Source organism: Hyalella azteca, unplaced genomic scaffold (assembly GCF_000764305.2).
Source record: "Hyalella azteca isolate HAZT.00-mixed unplaced genomic scaffold, Hazt_2.0.2 contig399, whole genome shotgun sequence".
Lineage (NCBI taxonomy): Eukaryota > Metazoa > Arthropoda > Malacostraca > Amphipoda > Hyalellidae > Hyalella > Hyalella azteca.
Genome location: NW_025930751.1, coordinates 304,255 through 329,038, shown reverse-complemented (window position 1 = coordinate 329,038; position 24,784 = coordinate 304,255). Strand labels below are relative to the sequence as shown.

Sequence of the window (24,784 nt, the reverse complement as noted above, 5' to 3'; positions counted from 1 at the left end):
CATCCACTTAGTTACTGTCATCACGGCCTAGTACCTATGTCAGTTTTCATTTAATAAATTGCTTGTACATGCTTAAATCTTATTTATATCTATACAGTGGGTCTAGCAAAGAGCACGTGTATTACATACTTCAACAATAAAGCTTATTTACAGTAAAGGATTAAAATAACTAAGCGTGAATATCAACAGATTTTATTCAGCTCATAACAGTATTTTGAAGGTACGGTACGGTATCATTTGCATGCATAACATTCAAATTCTTATCATTATCGAGCCATGAAAATTTGGTGCAAGACCAATAGTTAGAAACTATGTTAGAATGTAAAAATTACAAAAATTGCATGTGACACTCAGGAATAACTGGTATGAATAAGCGTGATTTGGCATGTAAAAACGAGAACTACAGACAACAACTATGCAAACAGCAACAATCATTAATAGTACCTATTCTATTGACAAAGACACAATAGTAATTCAAGTTGGAGTTATCAGCAAAACATGTTCAAAATCTATTGCTGGTTGGAGTTTACACGAGTGAGAAATGAAACTAATGTCTTAGAACTCCTTAGTATTATAGAATGTAAATAGAAATTGGAAAATTCAAAATAATAAGAATCAATAACTGAGCAGTACTGTACATTTGAAATTTATGAAAATGTTAACAGTGGATGTAAAGTCTCATGCATCCAAAATTCAAAACCTGCAGTCACAAGATTTGAAATAATGCAGTCAGTCAATTATCATGATTGTATATTATGAGGCAATGGTGGCACTCCATTTGAGAAGGCTTCAGGTGATGAAATTCTCTCTGTAGCCAGGGACAATGAAGAGGCAGCAGAAGTCCCTACAGGGAGTGACTGGCCAGCAGGACTTGGGTTGAGAGAAAATGCTCCAGCTTTAGGAGGCCCTTGTGATGAATAACTGAGAAAAAAACAAAAATCTTAGTTTTTGATTTTTTAATAATTATATTTTTACAAGCATTAAGAGGTAATGGGAGTTAAAATTAATTCTGAAATGTTACTAGTCACATAGGGACCAAATGACCGTGTAAATATTAAACTACCTACAACAAGCAGCAGTACTTCATGCATGTGCACCAAATGTTTCTTTATGATAAATATAATCCCTGAAAACAATTTAGAGAACACAGTCAATATCAGAACTACATATCATGAAGTAACAATTTAATGCATGAAAAAAAATAACTTCATATATTATTCACACTTTAAATGCATGCTAAGTCAGCTGAAAAATATTACAGTTAGGATCAACAAATCCACACATATGTATAGATGTGATTTTAGAAGGGTGGTGCAATGATTAAGATAATGGATGTAGCATCAACCATGGAATCCATGAATACAGTCATCCTGTATAAAAATTTCTGAATGTTGTAATTTGTAAAGCAGGAATAGAATTTTCCTACTTGTTACAGAAATCTTCCAGATCCACATTGATAAATTTTTGAAACATTTGGAATCTTACAACTTATGGCCCAATCATGTACTTTAGTTAACAATTAGATATAAGTCCATTCATCTAGCAGGAATCTTGCAGTTTGTAAAATGGCAGGGCCAGGGAAAACTCTAGTCAAGTTTCAGAAGGTAGATGACTAGATGATATCCACACTAGCTGCTAAGGGTGTAATTTTAGAGAGGTTCTATATACAATATACATGAATCAGACATTTTTCTATACTTTAGAGGGAACAGAACACGTGATGATGTATTGGTTATGATTTGTAGAAGAATAAACACAGTTATAATGCAGTCTGATATGATCACAACTATGCAATCACTTACAAACACTTTGGGTTTAATTATTACTGGTATGCAGGATATTTTGGCAAAAATATGGCACTGAACTGGGAAAGTTGAAAATCTTTTGAAATGACATGTTTGAAGTTAGTGAACTGCAATTTCTTCAATGAAACATAAAAAAATACATTACATTAGAGCCATGAGATTTAATATAATACCTACTGAAATTATATGATATTAGAATAACAATATCTCATAAAAAGGACTTTCCCCAACCAGGTTTGGGGTAAGGCATGGCTGCATGCAGTGTGGAATTCTAGAGGGATATTAAATTAACCAGTACACATAGCATATTGGAAAGCAGGACCTGAAAGCTTGGAAAGGCCAGGAACTTTCCACTTTCAGTCAATCATATCATAATCACCTATTTCTTTCCAGCTGTGATTGGTTGATGGGATTGTGATTTTAGCCCCTTCCAGCTTTCCAGCTGTGATTGGTTAATGGAATTGTAATGTTATCTGCTTTCTAGCTGTGATTGGTTGACGGAGATGCTTTCAAGCTGTGATTGGTTGTGCTCATAAGCCCCGCCCCCAAATATGGTATATGTCTACAGTACTGGTTAACTAAATACTCAACTTGAACTTGATCATTACAAACAAAAAGCCTGGATAATTTTCAGAAAATCCATTAAATAAAAGAAAAATAGAAAATATCTGTCAAACAATTTTACAACAAATCTGAGCCTCTGAGATACTGTACAATTGAAACAGTTTGTCCACTTTTGATCCTCCTTTTCATTTATAGTCAGTCAACTGGCACTTGGCAGAGCACTGTATCTAAGGAAAGCATTCCACCTTGGGTGGAAAGCTTTTTTATAAGTGAACTTCCATTTCTAGAATTCCACCCTGGCTGCATGGGTTGCCAAAAAAGTAACAATTGAATTTTGGCTCAGGTGCTCAGCCATTGTTTCCTACCATTGGCATTAGGAAAGCAACAATTGACCAAGTTTTTCAAGCAGATAAATTTAACCTGTCTCAATTCTAAATCAAACAAGATTTTTATTAAATTTATGATTTACTTAGCATCTGAGGTCAGATGTTAAGTGATAAGTTAGGTCAGACCATCAGATTCTGACCTAACTTATCAATCATTCATTTGCTATAACCCTATCACTATCAGTAATTCAGTAGTCAGTACCCACTATGCAGAGAGTGGATGAATATTGCAAGATCTTTGGTGACGCTTCAGTAGCCAAATTTTCGCCTTCAGAAGATCTTGCCGACACATTTAGATTGAAATTCTTGCATTCAATATATTTCTCAGTCTTCGGCCAACTATTTAGAAAAAAAGTAAGGTTTCCGGTACGTTGGATGGATTACGATGCAGCGAAGCTTGTCCGGAAATCAGTTGCGATGAGTTCCCTCAAAAAATGTAAACAACGTTTTTTCGATTGCGTAGTTTCGGTCACATTAGACTGATTAGAGCGGTCAGACTGCTTAATTACATGTTCAGTTGACACTTGCTGTACAATCGGACTGTTTTTAGAGTAAAATTAGTTATTTGGGATCAGGGGTGGAATACATCTACTTTTAACGGAAATTTCGCTGCCCGAGATCTCCCATTTATATGTAAGTTTGAAATCTCGCGGCTCGGAAGTCAGGTAAAATATATTGATTTAGAAATGTCGCGGCTCCGAAATGGGTCACGTCACTCACGTGACGTGTGATGGAAGGGCAAGCCAGCCGTTGGCAGTTGTCGGCAGCAAAACGATAGAGAATAGTGCACCGGCCGATGTATCAGACTATCAGTATCACTGTATCATTTGAGCTCATGTTGTTGCCACGTGCGGTTGTGCAGCGATAACTCCTAATCCCGTTTCCACAACAACTAGGCTTGGCGCCGGTCTGCGATGCATGGTACGTGGCTTGATACCAGTAAGTATTCTTATCATCATATACATATGGCCTTATCAATAGTTTGTTTCGAACAGAACGTAGACTAGTAGTAGAATTATATTGTGAATGGTCTTTAACATGATTCAATTATAAAGTTCGGAAAACTATCCCGATTATGCCTTACCTTACCAGCCGTATTCTCTGTCCACGAAACTTGGAAGAAATCGTAGGTATATGACCGGTGTCTGGTGCTTCTTAGCTCTAATATAGTATTGTTTCAATTTTAAGCCTCTAATCTATGTACTTCTAAATTATTTCTAGAAAATTTCATTACTCGTTTTTGATTTGATGAAAAACTATTTGATAGTTCATGCTGCGTACAAATTTATTGACCAAAAACGTTTACCATCCTGAAATGAGGTCGGACTGCAAGTTTGGTAGTTCAAACTTCGATGAAACCAAAGCCACTAACTTGACGGTGCTGACAGGTGACGGTGACTACGCTACTATAGGATACCATATTTTAATAACATGAAAAAGTTTCCCTTTGCAATGCCCAGTGCATGTTCGTTACTTCGATGGAGCGCCCGCCAACTACGCAATAAGCATATATGTTGGTTACTAAGCTGAGCTTCTCGAGTCTAGGGAATATCAGTAACACCGCCAAGTTACCTACTCAGTTGATTTCGTCACTATAGTAAAGGCATTAGGCACTACACCACTCTACAGTTATTCTATTATAGGGAAAAGACTAATTTACTATCACCTATCGGTACGTTTGGTGTGTTGTTTAATATAGCAAGAAATTTATATACGTCTAGACTCTAGAATATTGATTGGAAAGTTGCCACTTTCGTTCCCACGTCTCGGACGAATTTACAGTCGGACCCGCGGCCGGTCTCCAGATTCAGTTTACATCAAATATCTTCCAAAGTACTGAACGTAGCTCGATGAAACTTGGTACACGTATTCATTATGGCCTGATGGTGATCAAGCTCGGGCGTTCCCTTGGATATGAAACGTGTGGAAAATACTTATTTACGTATTGGGTGTGACCGTGTCAGTAACAATGATAAGGGTTTTAATTAGCTAGAATTCATACTACTAAGGCACATAAAGAAGACATGCCATTGTACATTTAAGTTTTTTTAGTTGTGGCTTGAAATGTGACTCTTGAGTACATATAGGGCCTGAGGGATAATCGTGTGCGTATTAAGGAAAATACTTAAAAAAAAAAAAATTTAAAAACCACGTTTTTCTTGTGGACTAAAAAGTAGGAAATAAATTAAAATTATGGCTTGCCCCAAAAACGTGTGTCGATGTGTATAAGAGACAGACTATACACATACTAATCCACACAAAATATTCATGGAGTTCAAGCAAAGTTATTTACATTTGAGTTTCGCTGTCTGTAGGCAGCAAATAGTACAATGTTATGCAATAATTTAAGCGTAAATAATGTTACTAAATTCTTCATTGAAAACGTTTCGGAGACCAGCTCCATGATCAGATCAAAGGCTTCATGAATGCAGGTATAATAAACATAGCAACCAAATTTACACGGAAGATTCTAGAACCTATGTGGACTGATAAACAAACAAATTAACTTAACAAGCTTTCAATTTACGGCTCTAAGTAAATAAAAAAATAAGCATTGTTCAGACTACATTTTCGTCCAGATTCATAAAATGATAACAAGATTGTTTCCTGATGAGTTACTTGTAACAGGNTCTCACCGCACCTGTACGCTGTGATAGCACCGCACCTGTTCGTTACAGCCTCACTACACCTGTTTGCTACGGTGTTACGCACCCGTTTGCCAAGGTCTGTACCAATTGGGACTCCTAAGCTTTACCTATGTCACAATAATGAGGATCAATCAATTACTGATGGATTTACAGAAGGAAGTGCTAGGGCGCTAACAAACCAAGTCACTATGACGATAAAGAAGCTTTGTCTTGCATCAGGACAATGCCTCTCCTATGCTAATAATACCATTAATTCTTGTACACCATTTTGCCTCGAATAAATTGTCAAATATGCCTCTGAACTTCTCTTTTCACTCAGTAATTTATACATATGTATTGGGTAAGTCAGGGTTATCTCTCAAAACCAGGTTTCTTAAGTTCCCAGAAGTCTCCTGCCAGCTGGTAAAGATGATGCGATGCGCGATGCAGAAGTATGTACGAGTTTAACTTTTCAAACATGAGTGCAACTGTGAACCACCGATTTTATGCACCAATTAGCCATGAATGGAACGCCTAGCACATTTATATGCATGAGCGAACATCAGCGGCGGATCAAGCCTGCCGTCAGTAACCTGCCCATGACAATAATAATATAATAATAGTATTAGCGGTTTCAGAGTTTATTCCACCGTAGGCCTGTTGCCGATTCTTGACATCGCAAAACATTCACACTTTGTTGTGGTCTCGAACATGCAACTCACTGCTCCGATTCGGCTGTGCATAACCCCCCGGCCTCAAAGATTTGATCCAAAAACCGTCGCAGAGAGCTGGGATCGAACCCGCACCTCTCTGCTCCAATCCTGGTACTCTAAACTTTAGCGACTGGGCCACCCTGCTCTAAACTAAACTATGCTCAGCAAACAACGAACTGCGATCAATCAGCCCAGCTTGTCAGTGGAATTGCATGAAATCTGACATGCACCACCAAACAACGGATAGAATATGACTTTTGTTACATCATTATATTGAATAATTTTTAGCTCACATCATCTGAGATTAGGTTTCACATCGTTTAGTTATGTTCCAAAATTAATCGTCTTTTGATGAATGGTCGTTCTTATCATAGGCTGATTCGATGAACAGGACGGGTCGGTGGCGGGCACCATATGCACTGCAAGGCTGTGGCACTAAATGTCCGAATGATGCAAAAATGTTTTTGCGTTTGCAGATGACGCTAGGCCATACTGTAGCAGGTTGGTTTCCTGCTGGCAGATAGGTCTACTTAAATGGATTTGAAAGCCATAAACACTCAAGGATTCAACACTTGTGGGCAGAAGTGTTGAAGGGCAGGCTACATACAGTATTGGAGGAAAGAACCAAGGTGGTATTATCGAAGCAGGGCAGTGTTGGTCTCCAACAAGCGACCCTCTCGAACCGCGTTTCTCTTTCCCCTTTCAAGCTCTTCTGATGAAACATTTCTTTTTTAATTTCTCTACGTGGATAAAAAGGAGTCCCAGGTTAAGAGAAAACCATTTTTAACATGAATTTCGCATTATAGGTGGTTTATTTTCTCATTTATTCCTTGAAGTGTGACAAACAAATAGGTCTTCCATCATGCTCGTTTCCATTCCAATTAAAATAAATGATGCGCATTTTGAATGTATGTATGGCCTAAGCATTCGTGTGTATTTTTGAATGTATGGCCTAAGCATTCGTAAACATTTCAAGCTGTGTGTAGAGCAGGCTTATCTACAAAATTTCATGTTGGTCTAAATATTTTCTAAATGCAAATTAACTCACATTTACATTCCATTGAAAAAAAAAACAGAAATTTTTATAAGATGTTTAACGTCGCAAATGGGTTTTTGCCTAGAATCACACAACACATGTCTTAAATTGCTCATAAAAGAGTCATCATGTTAATGATTTTTAGTTCCTTAAATTATATTAGTCGTAGCTATAAGGTAGAAGCCTTCTCAAGTTATTCTGTTTGAGCTTATATTTCATTGCAGGTGAACCGTTTTTGTTCACTGGTTGGTCAAAACATCTTAACAAGTGTTTCCCGAACTTTGTATGTTTGACTCTTTTTTTTCTTTATCATAGAATTTATCATTATCAAATATTTAAGTCCGCGCCTCCGCGGTTTAGTACCACGCTCTCGTCAGTCGTCACAATCGTATATGTTAAACTGTGATGGCAGCAAGAGCGTTATGTCAAAGATGAAGATCTTGAACTCGCCTCTCAGATTCTTGTAAAACCGTGTTATATTTTTGCAATATCGTAAGGTAGGCTACTAGGCATTAGCATGAGCTAAACTACATGTGAATTAGGGAATAATGTTTAACTGCTGTTTCTAGGGCAAAATTTGAGCTTATTCGCGAATCGTGATTGCGCGCGTGCCATTGCCGCCAAGAGTTCGCGGTTCAAGAATGGCTTTCCACGGCTTGAGAAATAGGCTTACGGCTTGAAAATTTGTTAGTTCGCGGCTCAAAAAATCTAGTCGCGGCTCACAGAGTAGATCTTTTCCTCCCCTGTTTGGGATAACACGTGCATGCAACCTTGTAAATAAGTTCGTGGCTTGTAACTAGTTTGTCATTACTCAGCGTAAATGGCTTTTCATTAAAAATTACCCGGCGATGCATCTTTAAAGTGGCCGGCGACGCTTTGGGCTTAAAAATCCATATATTGGCGACGCTGCATCCACCCTCTGCATAGTGGGTCAGTACCACCAAAGTCCAAACTAACCAAAGAACCAATTATTTTAAATTTACCTGTTCATTGAGGCTACAGAAACAGGAGTAATTCCAGTAGACATTGGTATGGCAACCCTCTTGTTTAGGCGCTTACGGGTAGCATCAATATTGGAACGATCTAGGCGTTCTCTTCCTGTGGAAGCTGGAGGAGGATCATTCCAGCCTCTTTCACTGGATCGAGCTGTAAATGAATATACAGGTATTTAATGTAATGAGACAATTGAATTGGTACTTGAACCTTGAGCCTAGCTTGTGCTATCTCAGTATCTAAAAATATATTCATATAATAAGTCTCAATCAATCATAAAATAGGCTCATTTTTTTATTAGGCTGTAAATTAGCTCTTAGAGAGATGCAGGACGTACAATAGCTTGAAACGTTTTGATCCATTATGATCATTGACGGTGGGCTGTGCGTGTGCGATAACTGCGATTGAGGAATTTAGCCTATGAGAACATAAATTTTTTGAGAGCAGTGCTACAGCCTCTACAGGAATAACAAGACTAGTTGGTTACTTCGTAGTTTCCATTCAAACTCGAGTAAGTGACAATTGTTTATTAGTCACTATAGAGAAAAAATACATAAATCTTGTTTAACGACTTTAGCCTCGTACATAATAGGCAAACGGTATATATATAATATTAATGTTGTTGTTGGCGCTGGCCGCTGAGGCAGCCAATCCAAATCGAAACGGGCATAAACTAAAGAAGGTCAATGTGGCATCCCGGAATCCGTTTTTACAAAAAATTTATCCTGCCATTCAAGAAAATTAGCAGATTACATTACTTTTCATAAAGAACGCCAGCAAAATTCAGTATTAACATTGAATCTTCTATAAGAATGTGAGAGCGTACATAGATGAGTATGTGACCACAAAGCAAAATTCTCTACATAATATATAATAGCGGTTTCATGGTTTAGTAGACCGTAGGCCTGTCGCCGATTCTTAACATCGCAGAACATTCACAGCTTGTTGCGGTCTCGAACTAGCAACTCACTGCTACAATTCTGCTGTGCTTAACCGCCCAGCCTCCTCGCCGATTCTGACCAGAAACTGGCGCACAGAGCTGGGATCGAACCCGCGCCTCTCTGCTCCAATCCTGGTACTTTGAACTCTAACCACTGGGCCACCCTGCCCTACATGATACACTTTAATTGCATGAAACTTGAAAAATTCATATGTATAATTTTGATATGTATGAAATTAACGTTATCCATCGAATTGATCAATCACAAGCTCGAAGGCAGGTAGCGACAGACGGAAAAATTCATGATGGTACATTACTATGACAATTTTTTACGGTCACAAATAAGACCATCAAACACGAGGAAACTTTTTTTAGCAATTCAATAAATCGAGCAGTAACCGCCAGTAACGATCGGCTAGTTCCCTCGGCAAGGCAAATAGCCAGAGGTTTAATGATCGGGGGAATCGAAATTGGGGTGCGATCCGACCTCCGTTCAGACCATTAGACCTGTGATCCGCGCGAATCGTATTCATTAAAAAAAATCAATTTAACTTCTGCGTCTTCCCGCGCAGCTAAAAATTGTTCTGTTACAAATATCCTAATCGATTGAAACATATGCAATCTATGAGACATGCTCCTCAAACAACAGAAATAAAAGTACCGATACTGATCAACTCGGCCTTCCGACTCCCCCCATCCCCAGCGTCTACTTTTGAAACCATCGCTTTTGACTCAGTTGCGTCTTTCTCAGCCTAATAAAGACGCAACCACAGACGCAGCTGCTCTCTTATACAAATCTACGTTCACTGAAATACACTCCTCACTTGTTCTCTCATGCACCACGCTATTACTCTCACCTCCCTCTTGCAGAATTACCACCATAATATAATGTTGTTCTCCCACATACGCCCCACATTCCCTCATTTAGTGCACCACAGTTTCCTTCGTCCTCCTTCCTCTCATTCCGCCGCACATACGTCCATTCACGCCCAGCGCCCATACTCCTACACAAAAGTTATTCCTCACCTCTGCTACCATCATGCATTCATACTTTGGCGTCGCTTTCATCTGATACATTTTTGAAATTCATTTCTCTCTTTCCATGCTTCTATTACCTTCAATCTACATCACTTTAATCTCTTTTTCATTCCTTCCTTTCCACTCTATTTCAGTTATAATCGGTATTATAAACTATCATGAAACTATTATCGATATAAGTAAAGATGTTTAATTTTTGTCTATGGCCATTGAGCAGCAGCAACTAGCTGGTCAGATGGCCAACTAGCGACCGCCTGATTGGCTAATAAGAATGGAGACTGCAATGATTCAAAATTCAGATGTACTTTTACCGAGCTTTGTGAAATTTTTTATACATTACAAAACCGGGCGATTATTTTTTTCCGCCTCGTCATCCTTTCATATAGCATCCATTTTATACAGCTATAATAAACTATTTATTTGTTTCAAAATAATGCTAGACATAGGTTATTGATTGAAAATGATTACGTACATCTTAAAAAGCGATCCTAACGTAACCATTGTCTACTGACAGTAATTGTCGTTACGAGGGTCTTTTTGTAGTTTATTCCCTTCTTCTTCGCAATGCTGTTACCCCGATGGTTCGAGGAAAAACTCCATATTAAATTTACAAAAATATATACGCATGCCTGTAATAGAAGCATCCGATTTGAAGGCAACCTTAAGGCTGCAACCTCTAAAGACACACGCTGACAGCGTTACTGATCAAAATATTAGAAGCTATTAATAGTGTTGAGTATTGTCATTGTTGCCGTGAGATAATGGCGGCCACTTGTACGAATGCTGTTAGTACAGGGTGCGCCACAGAAACTTACTTATTTGAAAGGTCAATAAAGCAAAAGTACTTCAGTTATTGTTTTAATTTTTTTTTATTCGAGAAAACAGTATCACAAATTTTTTTCATACAGTTTTGAAAATTAAATCTCATAAATGACGGCCTCCATTGCGCATAAACTAATGAAGTCGCTTTTTTCATAATGATTTCCACTCTATGCAGCATATCAATCGGTATTTTGGCAATGACGTCGCGAATGTTGTTCTTGAGGTGTGCTATGGTCCGTGGTCGATCGACATAAACCAGAAATTTCAAATATCCCCATAAAAAGAAATCGCATGGAGTCAAACCTGGAGAGCGTGGCGGCCATTGGAGATCGCCTCTGTCATGTTTAGCTTGTTAACGCAGCCGGAAATGTGGAAGTGAGCCTCGCCACTGAAAAAAACGACCGCGTCTTCAGGCAGGTTGTCAACCAGCATTTCACATGCATTTTGAGGGGCAACAAAATCGCGTTCAGTTAATTCTTGCACTACAGCAATTTTATTTGAGAAACTTTGAGAAACAAACTTGGGAACTTTCCCCTTCAGATGCACCCTCTCTCGCCCCTCTACCCGACCAACTAACCGCACAGGAATTTTTTCAAATAAGTAAGTTTCTGTGGCGCACCCTGTATTAGCTGCCCCAAGTTACCTGTGCAAAAGCTCTGTAGTCCTCACCAATTTCCCTCTCAGGCTTTGTATGGTATAGAAAATTATTACAAAGAACTTATAATGTATTTTATGCTGTCATAAACCCGTTTGAATTATTATTGCGGTTTCATACTGCATCATTACAACACGTTGCCAATTAGTAAAATGTAACTTAGCTCAATTGTTATTTAGTATTCTGAAACATGTATAAAGATTTTTGCCATATTTTATTTAGGTGATGCAGAAAGCCAATCAACTGTAATCTTAAATTAAATACATTTCATCAAAACTTCCAAAAAAATGATAACGTCGTAGCATACATTACAATATGTTATGGCTCTATTGGGAGTCAACGCGTCACGACGCTGGGTTAGCTGAAGAGGCGGTGCTCGTGTACCGACACAGCCGCCTTAGCACTCGCGGTGACCTACATCACACCAGCATGGCACACCACTTCTTACATCGCTAGCACACAGAAGGGGCACGAGTAATGTCTCCCAGCCTAAAGTTTGGTGTAGTTTTAATTTTGATTCTGGTCAGTGGACAGTGTTTTTTTGGAAATCGACGAAAAAATTGGGAAAACTTTTGTTGACGCAATTTAATGAAAATTAGTGAGCGCAAATTTGCTAGTGACTTTAAAAAAGATTTCACGCAATCTGCCTCGGCAAATCAAGTACTCGCAACACTATTGCCCGTACACTTCTCGCAACACTTCTCTCGTACACGTACTCGCAACACTTCTCTCAACTTGAAATTGTACTCAAATAAACGACTTACAAGTTTTTCAAACAATGTGTATATGCGTGAGAAAGATGTTTTCATCAGCGTCATCACTTCCTATTATTTTGCTTCTCCTATCGTCGTATAAAGCCTCTGTAATTTCGGCAGAAATTGTGGAAACAAACCAAACATTTTCATCTGCGGATTATAACTCGACTGCGACGCTGTCTACAGATGGAGACAATCTCCATTATCATCTGTATGAGAACACGAAGGAGATCAACAGTGAAGTGGAACAGCACCATGGCAGGAGTAGGAGACAGGCTTTACGAGATTGTGGCCCTGACAGAAGTATACTTTTGAACGGCAATAAGTTTCAGACGGGCCAAACATCAATCGATTTACAAATATTGTTGACAAATAGGTTTTCCCTGAGAGTAGATCTCAATTTATATGACACAGGTTTCTTTACCTCTGGAGAGGATGGTTTCAGTATTGATGTAAGTTCTGAAAATTTTGGAATTTATCCTCAATACGAATACTCGTCAATGCAGAAATGGGTGCACGTGAAGGTTTCAGCTCTAAATCATAATGGATATTGGCGCCTTCAGGTACTGGCAAATGGGAAAACCCGCCTTCAAGATAGTAATGAAAAGATATATAAAAATATATTCCAGAATATGGTCTTGGAACTTTATCCAAACTCTTTGTGGTATATTGGAGCTGAAACTCATCGCTGCACCACAACGACCTCAACTACGACCACAACCGAGAGCGCCACGTTATCAAGTAGTACAACCTATCCATCAACGTCAAGAACAACTCCAGCTAAACTGACAGCAGTGCCTTCAACTACCCAGACATGGCTGGCCATCATTCCGATTGAGACTACATCTACTCTAGAACCGGAACTTCCAACAACTGTGTCGGAAATACCAATTGGGGATGGAGAGTTGAATACGATTGTCAATCCAAAAGATAGTGCCAATAGTAGTTCAATTGATTTTGCGCTTAACAACATTTCGGCTCCCTCCTTTAACGATCCTGAATTTAACTTCAATTTGAAAAATACATCTCAGCCAAATATTTTAACAGATGCGTTCATGGCGTTACCACCAGAATTGATTTCTTCAACTTTATCATTGAGAATAAGCTTCGAAACGCCACCTCCAGAAGTCAACTTAGATGACGATTTAAGAAACATGTCAACTTCAACAATTACCACCGAAACAATAACAGTTACCGCAAGAAGTCTCAATGACTCATCATCAGCCATTCCATCATTCTCATTGAACCCAGAAAACACGGTCGAGCAAAACTCAGTATTTCCAGGAGTAATTGCCCTCGAAGTTATTTCAACACTTTCACCTGGTGACATTCATATACCGATATCTGAGTCAAGCCTTCCTGAAGAGGCTGTAAATCAAACCTTCGCCCAAGTTGCTGGTGAAGAACAAGGTATTTATAATCCGAGTGTCCATATTGTTGAAACAAATGACCTAGCGATTAATTTAATGCTGATATCGTTTCAAAAATAATAGTTTAATTTTAATTTTTGTTTTTATTTTTTAATTTTAATAATTTTCATTTTTAATTTTAACAATTTTAGTAATTTTTTCTTCAGGGGGTTCAGCATTTGCAGAGAAATCGTTCATGGTTCTCGTCTTAGCCACCTGTTTGACGGTAGCAGCCTTAATAAGCGTCGGCGTCATCATCTACAAGTGTACTCGTAAAGGTGGATCCCTCTGGTCAATTCCATCTCAAAGTTAGAGTTCTGGAGGACAGATGTATTCAACGTTATAATTGTCGAAATTCTGATTATTATAAACTCTTATGACATTATAAATGTTTGATAACAAAGGCATTGTGGTTGTGCATTAAAAACTTCCAATTGAAGAATTGAACGCCATTTAGTATACCAACCTCCCCTTTTTTGTTCGCAACAGGAACTGATAAGATTGAAGGTACAAAATGCGAGCTTCTGGCAGTTTCATCATGTCGCATTTCAAATGATGGGCACCCTGGGAAAAAGGTACCCCACGAGTACTTGGGGCCATCAATGGCTATGGCTCAACATGAACAACATGTAGAACGTGTCTCAACGGAACCCCAGGCGGTGTGTGCGGCCCCCGACTTAAACTGCATTAATCAAACTCAAGAAACACCTATTGGAAGAACCTTATCATGTACTACAAAGAATGAAGATGACGTGCACGAATCAGGGAAATGTTGCTTTGAGGAAACAAACGTAACTTCTAGATCAGGAAAAAGTGAAGTGCCTGCCCGAAACGTCTCCATGCCTGCAGATGTGGGCTCGTTTGAAAGCAATGTCTCTAAAGAAAATGTTCTCCCGCAAGAGCGCGGTGGTTTTACGAACAGGTCTGACGTGCGAATTGAAGTAGACGACTCTCATATGCAAGTTAGATTTTCTTTCAAGTAAGAATAATTTTGAAATTATGCTGCGTGACCTTATATTCCGTGATTAGCCCAACTGATTTCAATTATAAGTTATGGAACTATGTAAAGTCAGGTCAATTATCGATTCAAATGTATTGAGATTGCCTGCCCATTTTATCGATGACAAACAATTAGCATGCGTGCAGACAATGACATCTTATTTCTAATAGAAATTCAAAATAAATCTAGCATTATTATATTTTTGAAAAAAATTCTTGCAGGGCAAATTCTTTTATATGAGTTTAATTTCAAGGCATTAGCATAGCTATGCCAGTACAGATATACGCTTCCACAGAGGCTGAATTTTGGGGCGAACGGATGGAAATGTCGGATGTTTCAGTGTTGTGGCTCAGTAAATCATGCCCAGGCGTGGATGGTTTTGCTATTCATGATACCAGTTCAGAGATGATGAACAATATTAATACTTAACCTATTAATTCAATCGTTGATGTTCGGAAGAACGGCAATCGGTTGACATCAATGAGCAAATTGCTGCGTGTGCTACTGGAGGAGACTAGATTGTTAGCTGTCTTAATCTTAGTTGTAGGTAGAATCCCTCTACAACAAATCTCGAAAATGGTCCCAATTACTTAATATTTATAAGAATAGTTACTGACATATTTATTTAATTTATGCTAAGGAAGATTAAAGTTATCTCGAATTAAAAATTATAGATTAGTGCTTAGGATATCAAGCGGGGAAATTACTGAATATTTAATTTTGAGATTTTTTTATCTGAAATCACGGTGAAACTGGTGTTTTTGGCGAATACTGATGTGTCGAAGTTGACCTGGGTAATCCGCGATTGCACTGATTCATGAAAGAAATTACAACAATTAAAAAAAATGAGTTTAATATAGGGACTTTTTACAAGTCTTTGAAATAATCAAAACTTTGGTAAGAACTGCATGCGCACAATACAGGACGAATATAATAATTGTAGGCATACGAAATGAATGTTTTCGTTAAAATTAATGTTTCCTTAACCTACAAAATAACTTCTTACAGCACACATAGAAAGTAGTTATGGCCTAAGCATGGCGGTAAAAAATTAAAATTCAGGTGTCGACAAGGAAAATCAGAAGCTTGGAATTAATAGCCCATTTAAATCCTAAATATAAAATTATGTCATCTGCAAAATATGATAATCAGTTCTGACATTGATAATAGCCTCATGTTATCTGTTATCGCAGTTAGCTCTGCCCTTGGCAGAGCCAACTGCTACGCACAAGACTGCTAATAGGTAGTGTGTCTCAGCGATCACATCTGACGCTTGCACATGAAGCTGCTGTGTTACTGGACGAGTTACTCTAGCGTCAAGCTGGAGACGAATGTTATTGTTTATTTTCTGTGTGTTCGCACACGCACTTAGGGGAAAACCTACACTGTCATTCCAAGTGCGGCGACCCGTTGAGTTGACCTTGAAGACTTGTATCGCAACAAAAATTCTCGGTCTGATGCGCTGCTGTGATGCAATGAAACCGATAATAAATGTCCGCGGGAAGACTCGATGCACCCAGTTCGTTATGGCTTATGGCAGTGCGTTGTGGCTGCTGCAAGGAGTTGGTGTGTGAGTGGGGCAGCTCTGCTGTTAATCCTCAATTAAGCATCGTTTAAAAATTTTCATTAAATAAATCAAGGCCACTGAAGAATTTTTTTTTCCATTCCATTGCAGATACAGTGCAGACATTTGGAAACTAGCGTGATGGATATCGTGGTGGAACAATTAAGGCGGTTAGGATATTTGTTTTACGTAGTAAATCCGAAGACAAGCTCTTATGAAACTAAGGAAGAAGTGCCAGATTATCTTAATCAGGTAAAGTTACAGTAATTATTAATGAAATAAATACTCGTATTTATGTTATTGAATTCGTACATAAGGTCTGAAGGTATCTCAAACTGATCTAGCTAGTTTGATTTGTAAGGGATTTAATTAGCCGGGTCGATTTGTAAGATAATTGTGAGCTTGTCAAATGGGAATAAAATCAAGTGCTAACTACTAAATTAGGAGACAAATCTGAAATCAAGAGAATTTTCATACCCATGAAACCCCATTGGCTTAAATGGGTATTAATTTTTGGCTTATGATAATAATAGAAACATCAAACATATGTATCTGCTCAGGTGGTTCCGTACTTCCTGACACTCATGCTGCTCGAGATGCTCGTATTACGTTTCCGAAGTCACAACCCTGTTAAATTCCGCCTCGGTGACGCCATGACATCAGCCGGACACGGGATTATCTACACCATCACCAGGTAGCTCCTCACAACAGTTGCATTTGATGCTGCATCTCCTGAACTGTCAAATGATAACTATTCGCAAGTAGTTCCAAAACTAGTGAAGCTACAGCCTTGCTTTGGTAAATTTTCCTGCATTAGGTGGTAATACTGCAACAACCTGCACCAACGTAATAATAACTGCAAAAATTACCAACGTGGTAGTAACTGGTGGTAATAACTGCAAAAATCACAAACGGCGGCTACCGCATAATGCTGCGGTAATGCTGTACTTGTAATCAAAGAAACTCTTAATATGCAGCTGCCACGTTTTAATATGGTTTTCTTCATACAGTATTCTTTGTGAGTCGTGTTTTAGAGTAATAAGCAGAAAAATTAATAGCAGAAATACTACAATTTTTCATTAAAATTTCACGTAAAATTTACTAAAAGACTACTAGTTATATTCTGATGTTAAATGATAAATTTCTCAGAGGGACATTTTTCGCAATTTATACAACGTTTTGCATAATATTTCTTCAAGTATACCGGAGGTTTATGAACCTTAAATAAGAAACTAATTAAATGGATATTTTGATAAGAGAAAAGTACTAATATCAGGTATTATGGATATAACGTTTTGAAAGATCGCCAGCCTTGTGTCGTCAGGGCACCGCATGAAGATTTTGATGCAGGCTTCTAATGTCGAGCGAGTGATGGTCTCGTTGTGGGCCTCCTTAAGGGGAGCGTCTAGGGTAAAATTTTGGATTTCGGCTTTTCCGGTTTTTAGTCTCATCTTAAAGCTGACATTCTGATCTATCCAACGGTACCAAAACCATCTCTGTACGTTGATTTATGCGTTCACGACAGATCATGAAAGGGAGGGGGGTGGGGTAGTTCTTCAACAAATAGAATGGGAGGAAATTCGCTGCGAGCACTTTAAATAGAGTGTCTGCTTGAAGCGCACCTTAGTTACCCGCCTGGCGTCGTATGAGGAGGTGTGCATGCAGTCGCTCCCACCATCCTTGACTGGAATCAAGCTCCAGTAACGTTTGGTTTTGTATCCTTGCTACAATGAGTGCCTATTCCGATGCGCGCGGGACTTTGACGGGCTCTACTGAAAAGTTAACTTATTGTCACTGCAAACCTATCTCCTCCTAGAGTTTTAAGCTACAACAATGAGACATATACCATTCGATACGCAACAAAATTATCTAGAACGTAACACGGGCGTTTTTCTAATTTCGTTATAGTTTGGATTTTATTCCGCAAAAGGGGGGGTGGCGGGGGGAAAATCGAAAAATTTTCGAAAAATTTACGAAAAATGCTCCCACACCCACAAAAATGATATTTTAGATATGGTCTTTACGCATCGAATGATATGTGTCTCAATGTTGTAGCTTGAAAATCCTAGGAGGAGATAGATTTCTACGGTACCCCCTTTTTTGGCCGTTTTCTAAGAATTTCACGTTTTCTTTCATTTTTTTCGAAAAATTCACACGAACAAAAATGTCTTAGAATTCTATTTTACATATGTGTACCAAGTTTCAGAGTGATCCGTTCGTAAATAGCCGAGATAAATTTTACCCTAGACGCTCCCCCTAATGTGGTTCTTTGGTCCTCCAGATTGCAGGTGGCATGTAAGCCACCTTAACGTTGTAGTTGTCAGCCCAATGTGCTCTGAAGTAATCCAAAACCTTCGTTATTGCATGTAATTCACAAACGAGATTGATACACATTTTTAATGGATTATTTTCTATATGCAAAATTTTGTAATGTTCTTGTTCTCGTAGTAAATCAAAACATTGATTCTGTCGTTTCCTGTGCTGCTTCTAATATTATTTTGAAACGATTAACTGCCAGACTGGTTCACCTGCCTTATAACCGCTGCTGACCTGATATTGTTAGTAGATAGTCGCAATGATTCCGTTATAAGCTGGCTCGTTAGTTCGGTTATATGGCACGATCGATAGTCCCAAGTTTCGATGTCGATTTTTTTTCAAAATTTACTTAAAGGTTCGGAGATCGTAGTTCGATAATCCCTATTAATTTTATACTCAGTTAATAAATTTATTATTACCTTTTTATCAGATATGCCGACAAATCCAATAAAATGTAGCCGGAAAATAAGTCTAAATAAACAATCGTAACCCCACTCATACCTAATTTTAAAATGATCCTAAATCTTTTGGGGTCTAGGCTCCCTGTCTTGAAACCTACCGACACCCTTTTACATTGGTTTAAGCCGCGTTCTCACTTGCCGCCTCCTATCCGGAGGACCGAGGAACCGCGCAAGGGATCGGTTCACAACACTCGTGACGATGCAGGTGCGGCAGAGGAAGCTTGCGCCGGCATCTTTAATTTATTCATACAGTGCAACTACTACATCCGAACTTGAATTTAGGAAAAGCTATTGCAAAACATTGCTAAAATTTGCATGCATATTATAATATTCATACATCAAACGTTAATTTTTCTTCAAATTTTTATTATGATCAATATTCTTTTGATTACAAGTACTTGAAAATATATTTAAAAGTACTCACTCAGTGAGTACTTTTAGCAGTACTCAGTACTGCTAAACTGAGTACTCACTGCAGTACTGCAGTGAGTACTCACTGCAGTGAGTGACAGACTCACTGCAGTGAGTGACAGAGAGCGCATTTTCTCGTCGACGAAAACTTGAAGTCACGGACAGACGGACGGACAGACAGACAGACAGACGGACGGACGGACGTGGCGAGCACAATAGTGCATTTTTTCCATAAATGAGAAAATGCGCTAAAAAGAATCGATGTCAAAGAAGCGTTCAGTTTCCACATTTAGAAATGTTGTTTGTTAATTACTTTAGACTACAGATAACTGCACAATTCAGTAAGTAATATCGGGACTTGTTCATTGCACGCACTCCAGCTCGATGACGCGCGGCGTGGAGCTTGTGGGGTACGCGTGGCTGTACCAAAGAAGGCTGTTCGACTTGGACTGGAACAGCAGCGTGACTTGGTGGCTCGCCGCTCTGGGGGTGGATTTGGGCTACTACTGCGTTCATCGCTTAGTGCATGGTGCCACGCGAGCGTTCCTTCACAATCTCTACCTTGTCTGCACCAAATAATTGTTTATTGTTTGGAAACAATATAATCACACAGTTTATACGTCATTGTAGAGGAAAATATACTACTGAAGATGTAGAGGTTAATTCGTTTCACGGAGCTTTGACAGTTTCACTGACGGTTACAATGATGCATTTTTCGATAAAAAATAACGAAAATTTGTATTGCAACATCCAGCGTAGGTTACAATAGATTGTGATTCAATATATACTGTTCAACTATATCTCTAAATAGATTTTACGATTTAAGGTGATATGACGTACATCCTCATTTGTTCACGAGGGTTTAGAATCTTAAAATGAAAAGTGCGCTGTGCCATAGTCATTTCCCAGTAGTAACATTAACAATGTGCTGCGCCACTGTCTCAGCCAGTATAAATGCATGGTTAAATTTTTGGTGCACAATCAATGCAGCGATAAGATATGAATATTTACTGTGCCACGAACGAGCTTCTGTCTAACGACAGAAGCTCTTTTTTTCTGACATGATGCGATTTGGTGCAAGATGAACTTATTACTCAACAATTTGACTTATTACTTTAAACAATTTGGCTCAGTTGAAATGAAGCGAAACGTGTAAAGATGCCTCATCTTGAGCAAGTTGGCCTTGCGTCTTTATTTCATAATCTTTTTGTAAACTCACAATTTTCATCACACACAACTCACTTTATTCCAGTAATAACTTCAACTATAAATATCAATAGACATAGGTATTCCTTTGTAGGGCACAACGCTTTGGAAATTAAATATTCTAAAAAATGCTAGATAATAGTTCAGTGCCCCAATCCGCCTCTCTTTGTTTTGATTCGGCAGAAGTGAGCATTGGTTGGGCAGCTCATCAGGTCCACCACTCCTCTGAAGAGTACAATCTCTCCACTGCTCTCAGGCAGTCAGTTTTCCAGAAGTTCTTTGCTTTTGGGTTTTACCTTCCGCTGGCATTGATCGGCGTGCCTCTTCCCGCAATTCTGGTACACATGCAGTTCAATTTGCTGTACCAGTTCTGGATACACACCGAGGTGGTGAGCACCCTGGGACCGCTGGAGCTGGTCCTCAACACTCCTTCACACCACAGGGTACATCACGGTCAGTACCTCTACAATCTACATAATACATTCTTGCGTCACGGTCAGTACCACTACATTCTTGCGTCACGGTCAGTACCTCTACATTCTTGCGTCACGGTCAGTACCTTGCTGGACTTATTGCCTGCTCCGTAATTTGCTAGGCATTTTAAGACTGAACATATGCTCCTGCATAGCTTCGTCTAGTCTGCTTTTGAAGATGTTCATACTCGGAGCTTCAACGATGCTATCAGGGAGGCTGTTCCACATGTCGGTGACTCGAAGCGAGAAGAAATGTTGTCGCATGAATGTGATCCAACTCTGTTTATTTTAGTTTATAGCCGTGGCCCCTGGTGTTGGTTCTCGTTTCAAATTATAGTAATCCTTCTGGGACCTTGTATAAGCCATGAGTATACCTGTATACTTCAATGAGGTCCCCGCGCAGACGTCGATAATTGAGGCTTGGAAGCTTCATAATCTTTAATCTTTCCTCATAGGACTTGCCTTTCAAGCCCGGAACTATCCTTGTTGCGCGTCTTTGAACACTCTCTACTATTAATATTAATAATAAATAATAATAATAATAATAATAATAATAATAATAATAATAATAATAATAATATTACTATTAAAGTACTATTAGCTGCTTTAATCCTATTACGCGTAATAATTCCCTAGTATTACAAATAATTAGAGAAATACCTAGGCCGAATCAAAAATTCTACGGCGATCAAGTGAAAAAGTGTTATTTCACAGGAGCTAATCCATGGTGTCTAGATAAAAACTACGCTGGAGTCCTCATCATTTGGGACAGAATGTTTGGCACGTTTGAGGCGGAACGACCCAAGGAAAAGATCATTTATGGACTCGTAGACCAGCCTCAGACTTTCAACGTGCCTTGGCTGCAGGTAAATACAAGAGGCTCACGAGACAAATATTATTTTTAAATAAATTTGATTAATAATTGAATATTTGGCAATAAAAAGTTACGATCTTAAGACGCAGTATGCAACAGAGCTTCTCAATAATGCTTAATATTGCGTGTCTAGGTTTTCTACTACCGAGACACGTTCGTCAAAGCCGCGAAGCAGCTGACCTGGGCAGACACTATAAAGAGTCTGTTCTATGGACCAGGCTGGTGTCCAGGCTCCCCTAGACTGGGCTTCCCACTTCCAGACTCCCACAACGAGCCCAGGAAGAAATATAATCCCTCCTTGCCAGCCATTGTGGAGCTTTATCTTTTCTCGCATTTCCTTGTCACCCTGTACCTGCAGCAAGTTCTGTTGAATAATTTCAACGTGAGTTTCGAACGAATCTTCACATCACGAACACTAATAATGTTAAATTGTTTCAATGAAGAATTAATAAAATTTAGTTCAGCAAGTCAACCAGTAACTGAAATATTTTATTAGGGAATATAATAATACCATATTTAAATTCCGTTCTTGGTACTTTTTTTTTAGTTTCCATCTTCTTGGACGAGTGAGGTAGTTAGCTGTTCCTTTTTCTTCGCTAATTTATAACTCTCATTGACCGTCAGAGCCACTCCTGCGCGTCGGTGCTCCTCCACATCCTGTACATGCTAGTGACGCTGGGTAACTTCGGCGCCCTGTACGACGGCTGGCGGGGCGCCGTGTTACTCGAGGCGCTGCGATGCGTGGCGTTCCTCTTCTGGTCAGTTCAGAGTCCGCTGCTTGGGGGCGGTGCCCTCGAGACGTCGGTCAGGTACTACAGCGCATTCTCTGCCGTCGTCTGGGCCGGCCTTGCACTCTTCCGGGACAGTCTCGTTATCCCGCCCAGCGGCGGCAAAAAGAAGAAGCAGTAAGTTGGAAAGGAACCTTCGCATCTGTACCAACACTACAACGCCTCCATACGCCTTTATGTACACTATATAAGTCAGTCTTTATGTAGGCCAGTATTTATAGATTATTCTATAATTGTACTACTGCGGTGTTTTAATTCATATTTTTTCGGATGCTTTTATCTCGCCATGCAATTGACCGAATCATTGAGCAGATTTACGGAATCTTTCTTCTGGAAAGCACCTTTACAAGTAACTAATCTATAATTAAATAGTAGCCCTGAGATTATTACGATGAGATATTTTTACGGTCCACATGATGTCAAAAATTTCCCTTTTAAATAATTTTGTGATAAATTTATTCTAAAAACTTGCAAAGTTTGAGATGGCTGCGTTCAAGTTTTCACAGGATAACCCATAGAGGTAAAGATCCACATCCGGACCTGGATCACGTAAAGCTGGTAAGCATGAACTATGAAAGCGAGAATGTACATTTCACGATGAAAACTGCACCGTTTCAGTCAACGAACAACATATACCGACTACAATGCAGTGCGTTATAAAAGTTATAAACTGTGAGGCGAGATAAGGAGGCGGACACGCGGAACAAGTGACGAGCGGAAGATTCACCAAATGCCTAGCCGCTGACTGGGGATTCCGCAGTTTAGGAAGGAATACGGAAATCTGTCGGTGGAGTTAACGAAGTCATCCCGACGCGTGCAAAAAATAACTTGGTACACGTGTCGTTGAACGCAGCATTGAACTCGTCTGTAAGACACTGGTACCACAGTTCGAAGATTAACAATCTGCATAAATTAACTCTACATGAGGGGGGAGCGAAATTTTGGCGGAGTCGTTCTGTATACGGTCCCAATGGCCCTCAAAAGTCAAAGCAAGGACGGTCTCATCTTCATCGTCTAATTATAATATATCCCTGAAGTGCTCCGCTGTTAATCGTATTCAAGTAAAAAATATCGCTGTACTTTACGGAGCGCTGATTAAATCTGAGACCTATTTGTTAAAAAAAAAAAAAATACTCCCCATGCGTGCTATTGAATTGATTTAGTGAGGGTAGTTACGATTTAGAATAACTTGAATATCGTTTTTAAGGTAAACGGTCCCACCAAATTAGACCCATTCTGCGTGGTATCAGTCAAACAGAGTACCTATTTGCTTGTCAAATCATTGTTAGTTTTTCACGTGTTGGGCGCTTCAGCGGCCGCGGGTCCAGTTTTTGGGTCTCTTGAGTCGCCGCGCTCTAATAGAAACGATATACTTTCTGCAAAAATTTGATAAAAACTATCGAACAACATTTGAGAAGCATTAGAATAATTGATTACTAATAAAGAACATACTAAAATGTTCCTATTAACATAACGCAGTTTTTATCGAACGTCGGCAAGTTAACTGCCGTGACATTTGTGTTTGTCGACTCTGGTATCAAATATCAATGACGGTCGGTACAGGAGTTCGCTTCGTAATCGAACTCCTGCGTTCAAATCAAACGATCACACATCAGGGTAATAATATTTTTTCGAGCTCTTACATTTTTTATGCAGGTTTCTCAGGTAAAACAAGCAACTACGCAAGCGAGATTCATGATATATTCTACATTGTAAACGAAAAACTTGTCGGGTGAGAAAATGAATCCGATAAATTCATTAATTTTCTCTAAGATTGCCATACAAAAATTTGTCACAAAGCTATGACAGTAACTTGAGCCAAATAATTACCATAAAATATTAACAATTCATTCAATGTTAAGCTCAATATAATTTTCATGGCTAAAGAATTTCGGGCGGCAGCACAAAGGTTTTCAACCTAAATAAATCTGCACCGAATTTCCAGCTA

The 24,784-nt window shown here is 39.0% G+C and overlaps 2 protein-coding genes across 5 annotated transcripts; one reads left to right on the top strand and one right to left on the bottom strand.

Moving 5' to 3' along the window:
• Positions 1 to 176: 176 nt before the first annotated feature.
• LOC108670869 lies at positions 177 to 8,792 on the bottom strand. Its single transcript, XM_018158358.2, has 3 exons — positions 8,462 to 8,792; positions 8,115 to 8,277; positions 177 to 921 (listed from the first exon to the last, which is right to left on the bottom strand). The coding sequence occupies exons 1-3, from the start codon at positions 8,493 to 8,495 to the stop codon at positions 741 to 743; spliced, it is 378 nt and encodes a 125-aa protein (XP_018013847.1). The 5' UTR covers positions 8,496 to 8,792; the 3' UTR covers positions 177 to 740.
• A 3,241-nt stretch (positions 8,793 to 12,033) lies between these two features.
• On the top strand, positions 12,034 to 24,776 carry LOC108670880 (alkylglycerol monooxygenase). 4 transcript variants are annotated; one of them, XM_018158369.2, is made up of 9 exons: positions 12,034 to 13,744; positions 13,911 to 14,021; positions 14,233 to 16,559; positions 16,868 to 17,001; positions 19,876 to 20,024; positions 20,885 to 21,154; positions 21,889 to 22,040; positions 22,182 to 22,430; positions 22,673 to 24,776. In XM_018158369.2, exons 3-9 carry the CDS (start codon positions 16,449 to 16,451, stop codon positions 22,955 to 22,957), a joined length of 1,350 nt encoding a protein of 449 aa, XP_018013858.1. In that variant the 5' UTR covers positions 12,034 to 13,744; positions 13,911 to 14,021; positions 14,233 to 16,448; the 3' UTR covers positions 22,958 to 24,776. The 4 variants fall into 4 exon arrangements, with proteins under 4 accessions (XP_018013858.1, XP_047735696.1, XP_047735693.1 ...); XM_047879743.1 differs by lacking the exons at positions 12,034 to 13,744; positions 13,911 to 14,021; positions 16,868 to 17,001 and having other exon boundaries at positions 16,450 to 16,559; XM_047879740.1 differs by lacking the exons at positions 16,868 to 17,001; positions 19,876 to 20,024; positions 20,885 to 21,154; ... (1 more) ...; positions 22,182 to 22,430; positions 22,673 to 24,776 and having other exon boundaries at positions 14,233 to 16,446.
• Positions 24,777 to 24,784: the final 8 nt, after the last annotated feature.